The following is a 6,967-nucleotide window of genomic DNA, read 5'->3' on the forward strand; positions in this document are numbered from 1 at the left end:
GCCTACTCTTCTCTATACTGCTTGCATTAGAGTAGTGTAGCATGTTACTGCTTTCCGTTAATCCTATCCTGATGCATAGCCTGTCATTGTTGCTACAGCTGTTGATACCTTACCTGCAATCCTACATGCTTAGTATAGGTTGCTAGTAATTCAACAGTGGCCCTACATTCTAGTATGTCTGCCATGCTACACTATCGGGCCGTGATCACTCGGGAGGTGATCACGGGTATATACTATATACTTTATACATAATACATGTGATGACTAAAAGACGGGTTGGCTCGTAGGAGTACCCGCGAGTGGATCTTTGTGGCGAAGCGACAGGGCAGGTTGAGACCACCTAGGAGAGAGGTGGGCCTGGCCCTGGTCGGCGTTCGCGGTTATTTCAAGATAACACGTTTAACGAGATCTTGGTATTTGATCTGAGTCTGGCTAGTGGCCTATACGCACTAACCATCTACGCGGGGACAGTTATGGGCACTCGACATCGTGGTATCAGCCGAAGCCTTCGTGACGTCAGCGACTGAGCCGCGCGCGCCGGATTGGAACGTAAGCCTGCTCTTGTATTAAGGGGGCTAGTTCTGCTTCCGGCCGCCCTCGCAACATGCAGGTGTGCAATGGGCGATGGGCCCAGACCCCTGCGCCATAGGATTTAGACCGGCGTGCTGACCTCTCTGTTGTGCCTAGGTAGGGCTGCGACGTGTTGATCTTCCCAGGCCGGGCATGACCCAGGAAGGTATGTCCGGCCAAATGGGATCGAGTGTGTTGGGTTATGTGGTGCACCCCTGCAGGGAAGTTAATCTATTCGAATAGCCGTGATCTTCGATAACATGACGACTTGGAGTTGTACCTTGACCTTATGAGAACTAGAACCGGATACTTAATAAAACACACCCTTCCAAGTGCCAGATACAACAGGTGATCGCTCTCTCACAGGGCGACGAGGGGAGGATCATCGGTTAGGATTATGCTACACGATACTACTTGGTGAACTTACCATCTACTCTCTTCTCCTGATGCAAGATGGAGGTGACCAGAAGCGTAGTCTTCGATAAGGACTAGCTATCCTCCTCTTATTCCGGCATTCTGCAGTTCAGTCCACATATGATACCCTCATTCTATTTGATACCAATGCATACATATGTAGTGTAGCTCCTTGCTTGCGAGTACTTTGGATGAGTACTCATGGTTGCTTTGCTCCCTCTTTTCGCCCCTTTCTATACCCGATTGCTGCGACCAGACGATGGAGCCCAGGAGCCAGACGCCACTGTCGATGACGACTACTACTACTCGGGAGGTGCCTACTACTACATGCAGCCCACTGACAATGACCAGGAGTAGTTTAGGAGGATCCCAGGCAGGAGGCATGCGCCTCTTTCGATCTGTATCCCAGTTTGTGCTAGCCTTCTTAAGGCAACTTGTTTAACTTATGTCTGTACTCAGATATTGTTGCTTCCGCTGACTCGTCTATGATCGAGCTCTTGTATTCAAGCCCTCGAGGCCCTTGGCTTGTAATATGATGCTTGTATGACTTATTTTATTTGTAGAGTTGTGTTGTGATATCTTCCCGTGAGTCGCTGATCTTGATCGTACACGTTGTGCGTGTATGATTAGTGTATGATTGAATCGGGGGCGTCACAGTGGCGAAGCAGGGGGGCACGGGGAGGTAGCTGCGGTGGCCGAAGATGGCGCAGCAGCTTCGACAGCACGGGAAGGAGCTGGACGCGGCGAGCACGGCGGCCGGTAGGGCGCGCACGTGGGACGGGGGTGGCCGCAGCAACAAGCAGCGCCGGCGGCGGCAAGCAGCAGGGGGAGGCGGCACGGTCAAGCGGTGGGCCATGGCATGGGCGGAGAGGTGGGGCGCCGCGGCGCACGGCCGAACGGGGAGGTGGAAGGTGGAGGCGAGGGGCGGTTAACGCAGCGGGCAACCGCGGGAGCAGTATGGGCTGCGGCGGGCGAGGCCAAGTGCGGCGCGGCACGGTAGGGCGACGGCGGCGCGAGGCTGCAGCAGCAGCCGTGCCGCAGCGGCAGGAGGAGGATGCCAGGGGGTGGAGCGCGGCGTAGGGGGGCTGCTGGCGCGGGGCGCGCGAGAGCTCGGGCGGTGCGCGTGTAGGGAGAGAACGAGGCTGGGGGCCTCACCAGGTGGTGTAGGGACGAGGGCAGTGGTGCGCGAGGTGGAGGTCGGGGATGACGGGCGTAGAGGAGGCAGGCCGGCGAGGGAGGTCCGGCGGGGAAGCTCCGGGCAGCGGTGTCCTGGCGCAGGCCGGCGAGGGAGGTCCGGCGGGGAAGCTCCGGGCAGCGGTGTCCTGGCGCGGGCGGCGGACGGCGCGGTGGGATCGATCCTGATCCAATCTGGATCGGGACGGGGAAAGTGGGGCGACATGGGAGTGGTGCATGGGGTTAGGGTTTCGGGGGCGTGGGGGGTTATGGGGATGGCCGGTTGGGCCTGAGGGGCCAGTGGGCTGGCCAGCAGCTGGGCCGGCTGGCCCAGTGGGAGGGGGGTTCTGTTTTTTTGTCTTTTGTTTTTCTATTTTTATTCTTTTTCTTTTATCTATTTTCTTTTATCTATTTTCTTTTACTGTTTTAATTTAACTTAGGGCATTTAAGTTTTTTATAAATTTATGTTTTCTTTACTATAATTATCTATGTCATTTTTGGCACGCTCCGAACATTTTTGTTTTAATTTTTGAAACCTTTTATTATTTAACTTTATTTTAAATTTGAATTTGAATCGGTTTTGAACTAACGGTAGATTAGCAACAGTAACCGTGGTGACGTGGCACCATTTGCGTGGAATTACTGTAGCTTGATTACCCGGGCGTTACAGCTATCAAGGGGAAGGATATGTGCGCTGCCCCCTAGCCAAGAAGGCAGGCCCGATGTCTTCTGAACCATTGCCACGTTGTAACATACTGTCTTGCATTACCACGAAATAAAAACATGATGTCTGTTGTTGGGCATGCAACTGATACACCATCATGTCCGTTATTGACTGTTAGAAGCAACCAGCCAATGCATTTATCCTTCTATCCTAACCAAAAAATTGTACAACTTGATAAAAAAAGAACCACTCACTCCTGCAATTAGCTGCATAGTCATCTCTAGGAAATCCCTAAAGCTAAACTCATGTTAATCAAACAAGATCCTAGTTTAGGAGGAAAAAAATCTTCTTTCCCAGTGAAAAATGGCGTACCTGAGATGCAGAACCATCGATGTGCATCTAGGAAGAGATGTCAGAAGAGCTAAGGCTCCCGGTGGTGCCCTGCGACGCTCATCGCGGTACAAAAGAACACTCCGAGCCATTTGGATCCAAAGAAGAGCGCAATCACCGTCATATTCGCTTGAAGAGGCCGCGACGCGTTGAGAAGAGGATCAGGAGGCTGCCACGGGCAAGGAAACCGGGGACCATGGGGCGGCGGTGTCGCGGGGTGCATTAAGAGGAGACTGGGGAAGGCCATGGCTTGAAAGGTCCAGGTGGAAACTGCCCACTGCATCTCCATGCCTCCGCCGAAGAGCACATTTTATTACTGGTGCGACTCCTCTAATGACCACAGGTACAAAATCAACCGACCACCATGGGTCGTCACGCCGCTGCTTGGAGATCAACCGTGGCAGAGGGTAGATGCAGATGGAACCCTAGGTGGGTCGGGAGGAAGAGAGTGAGGAGAGGAGGCATGGGGGCGGCGCAGGCAACCGTCTTGGAACCCTAGAGGACATGGCCGAGAGAGACAAGGGACTTGGTGGAGCGATTCTTGGTATACTGAGTGAAAAAAGAGAGGTGGAGTTTAGTTGGATAAAAGATCGAAAAGAACCCATCATGGATGAGGCAAAAAACAAGACAAAAATAACCCGGTGAGAAGAAGCTACCAACTCTCACTTTAAGAGTAAAAATTAGGTGCTTGTTCGATAATCCACCAGCTCTAAAAAATACGAGGATCTGCGGGGCATCCGTTTCTCCGCTTCGTTAATATCAACTGTAGCTCCGTGTACGCCGGGAGCTGAGTCGCGGAGCGGAGGGACTCTGAACAAGCCCTAGGAGTAGTAGAGATCAGCTGCAGTTAAGAGGTTCCTTCCCTAAGTTATTAAAAAAAAGGTTCCTTCTGTTAATGTGCCATGAGGCCACGCATTAGCTCCATCTATCCCTTCGTTTCACATCCAATGGCCCAGTATGCGTCGTTGCATCTGGTGGATACACTCTCGCCTGGCCTGCCTTCTCCTCTGAATTTGGGGACGGGAGGTCACCACCGCATCGCCATGGCTCCCGCCGCCGCCCGCCTCCTTCCAGCCGCCATGCCTACAACCCCTCACCGTCCCCTGAACTGGTGCAGGTCAGCCGCCGCACGCCGCCCTTCCCCTAGCATGCGGCTTCTCCGCTCAAACTCGCGGCTCCTGGTCGTCGCCTCCGCGCAGTCCAACCTCTCCAAAGGTCCCTCCCCTCCCCTCCTCACCTTCCTTGATTTGATTAATTATCTAATCTGTTTGCGTGTAGTGCTTCTGTGTATTTGTATTTGGGATTGTTTGTTACTACGACCCAAGAAGATTCTGAATCGATTCCATGTCACTGAATTAATTGTGCTGAATGAATCTCGTCTCCGTATTGTTTATTTGTTTGTTTGGGGATTATTTGTTATATATGTTTGTTGTTCGTTGCGCGAGTAAGCCTGCTGGCTATTGTTTGTTGTTTGAGCAGAAACTGGAAATTTAGCTCTCATGCAAGTTCATGTTAACTCCCATCCCACTATTTATACCGAACATGTTTTACATCTTGGGTCTGTAGTGTACAAGCCCTTCTTTTCCTATCAACGCATTGACACACAATCCTTTTTGCGTTTTCTCGGCTGCCAGGTAAGAAATTAATTGAAATTTATATGTTCTCACTCAAAGTCTGAAACAAACACTTCTTCTACACACTCAACGCATACAGCACACCCAAATATGCACATATGCTCCTAGTTTCTTCTCATCACACGCATGGAGTGGTCTTGTTCGTTTCAGGGTGTGGTATCACCACTTAACTAGTTCCCTCTGTCCCTGCTGTAATTTTTTTATTTATCAGGCTGCTATAATTTTCTGACTGTATATATGTGGTGTGTGTGTGTGTGTACCATGATATCTATTCAGTCGCGGAGCCAGAAAAATCAGATGAGGGGGGCTGAGTTTTGTTAAACCTTGTCGGGGCGGGCCAATCCATCAAAAAGCACCATTTTAGCAGAAAAAAATAACCGTTTACTATTTATGCTAGGCTTAAATTAGTGATGTTAGGGGGGTGGGGGCACCTCCTGTCTCTGCCTCTGTATGTATTCACATGCATCCTCACCTCATGTGTTGGTGCCCTGTTCAAAAAAAGAAAGTGTTGGTGCTTATTTTTCTAAGGATGCCTTTGTGCTGTGCCCTGTTCCTACTAGTGCAAATGTTCTGTGGCCTTGTTTTTTTCTCTTTCATGATGAAATTCCGAATATCTATTTTATCTAACACTCCTGCATATTACTACAGCTGTTCAAAAAACATGGAGGGTCAGTAAGGAAGCCGTGGATGCTGGAAGTGCTCTTGTCCCAGTATGTCACTCTTGCTTACCCATTTAGTATGTATGTCACTTCATTCCACTGAATTTTACTTCTGTCGGAAAAATACACTGGAGTGTGGTTGGTTTGCTTTTGAAACTGAACTAGTTTGGCCTTCTGTTCTGATGTGCAACAGGATTCAGTTCCACGCCCAATTGCTAGGATAGGCGTGACATTTGTTGCCGTGTCTGTCGCCCTTTTTCTGCTCAAGTCCGTCATTTCCACCGCATTGTTTGTACTGGTATGTACCCCACAACGTTCTTGACATGACTCAGCTGACAACTCTTAATTAGCAATGTGTCGTGCACAATGCTCAATATCACTAACTTATATGTTCACTACATCTCAACAATGTTTAATAATCAGAATTCGCTTGCCCTGTTGTATCCCCTTGCTGCAACTTTCTGTGGTTTCTCAAGTCAGATTGATTATTGGTCTGATGGTGGCAGGCGATGATGGGGCTTATATACTTCGCCTTCCTGGCGATGAACCCGAAAGAGGGCTCCAGGAGCATGGATGAAGGAGACAGTCCTTCGTCGGACGACCCCGCCGAAGAAGCCCGTCGCATAATGGAGAAATACAAGTGAAGAAGAGCCTTATTATGGTGAGTCTACTCTGAAGTCTGAATAGGTAAACAGAGAAATACCTGCTGTGGCCTTGGATGGATCTGGCTTTAGATCAACAGAAGTGAATTCTTTCGTATGGCTACATACTGAGCTTTGGGTTTTTCAGCAAGATGAGTTGTTGTACAATACTGTTATTATTATACTGTATAGTGGCTAGTGATCTGATTATAATGGAGCTGGGATTCAGAGACATGGCGGTGTGCCTTAATTTTCGCTACTACTACTTGGGCTCATGCCTATTAATATCTTGTTTTTTTTGTTTTTTTTGCGGGGTAAAGAGTAGAGTTGATTGACTGGTTAGCAAAGGTGGGAGGGGGACTGCAAATCAGGTAGATCCAAAATGCACATTACATTCAGCTAGAAACCGTATGCTTCAGAAAAAAGAAAGTGCACATGAGATTCAGAAAACTGGCATCTTAGTTTTGCCTGTTTGCATCAATAATTCACATGGGATGCAGCAGCAGCGTTGGGAAGATGAGTGGTGCTGGCATTGCCAAGCTCGGCCTCGGCTTCCCTGACAAGTTTGTCCAGGTATAGGTGCAGGTCGAGGTCGACACAGGTGGTGGTGGTGGCGGCGGCTGACAGCTCGAGCATGGCCAGGAACTCGTCCTCGATCCTGTCCAGTTCTTCTTGATCCAGTTTCATGTTGTCTTGGTCAATGTTGCTGTCGGCGGCGGTGGTGGGCAGGCTCTCGGAGGGCGGCCGCGTGAGCTCCTTCTCGATGACGATGAAGCCGGCCGACGACTCGTCGCCAGAGTCGTACTGGATGCCATGCTGCTG

General features: G+C 50.2%; 1 protein-coding gene across 1 annotated transcript; it reads left to right on the forward strand.

Annotated features, from left to right (window-relative positions):
- The first annotated feature begins 4,126 nt into the window (after nucleotides 1-4,126).
- On the forward strand, nucleotides 4,127-6,407 carry LOC119332023. The gene is made up of 4 exons (XM_037605204.1): nucleotides 4,127-4,426; nucleotides 5,494-5,555; nucleotides 5,698-5,802; nucleotides 6,011-6,407. The coding sequence occupies exons 1-4, from the start codon at nucleotides 4,159-4,161 to the stop codon at nucleotides 6,146-6,148; spliced, it is 573 nt and encodes a 190-aa protein (XP_037461101.1). The 5' UTR covers nucleotides 4,127-4,158; the 3' UTR covers nucleotides 6,149-6,407.
- Nucleotides 6,408-6,967: the final 560 nt, after the last annotated feature.

Source organism: Triticum dicoccoides, chromosome 7A (assembly GCF_002162155.2).
Source record: "Triticum dicoccoides isolate Atlit2015 ecotype Zavitan chromosome 7A, WEW_v2.0, whole genome shotgun sequence".
NCBI lineage: Eukaryota > Viridiplantae > Streptophyta > Magnoliopsida > Poales > Poaceae > Triticum > Triticum dicoccoides.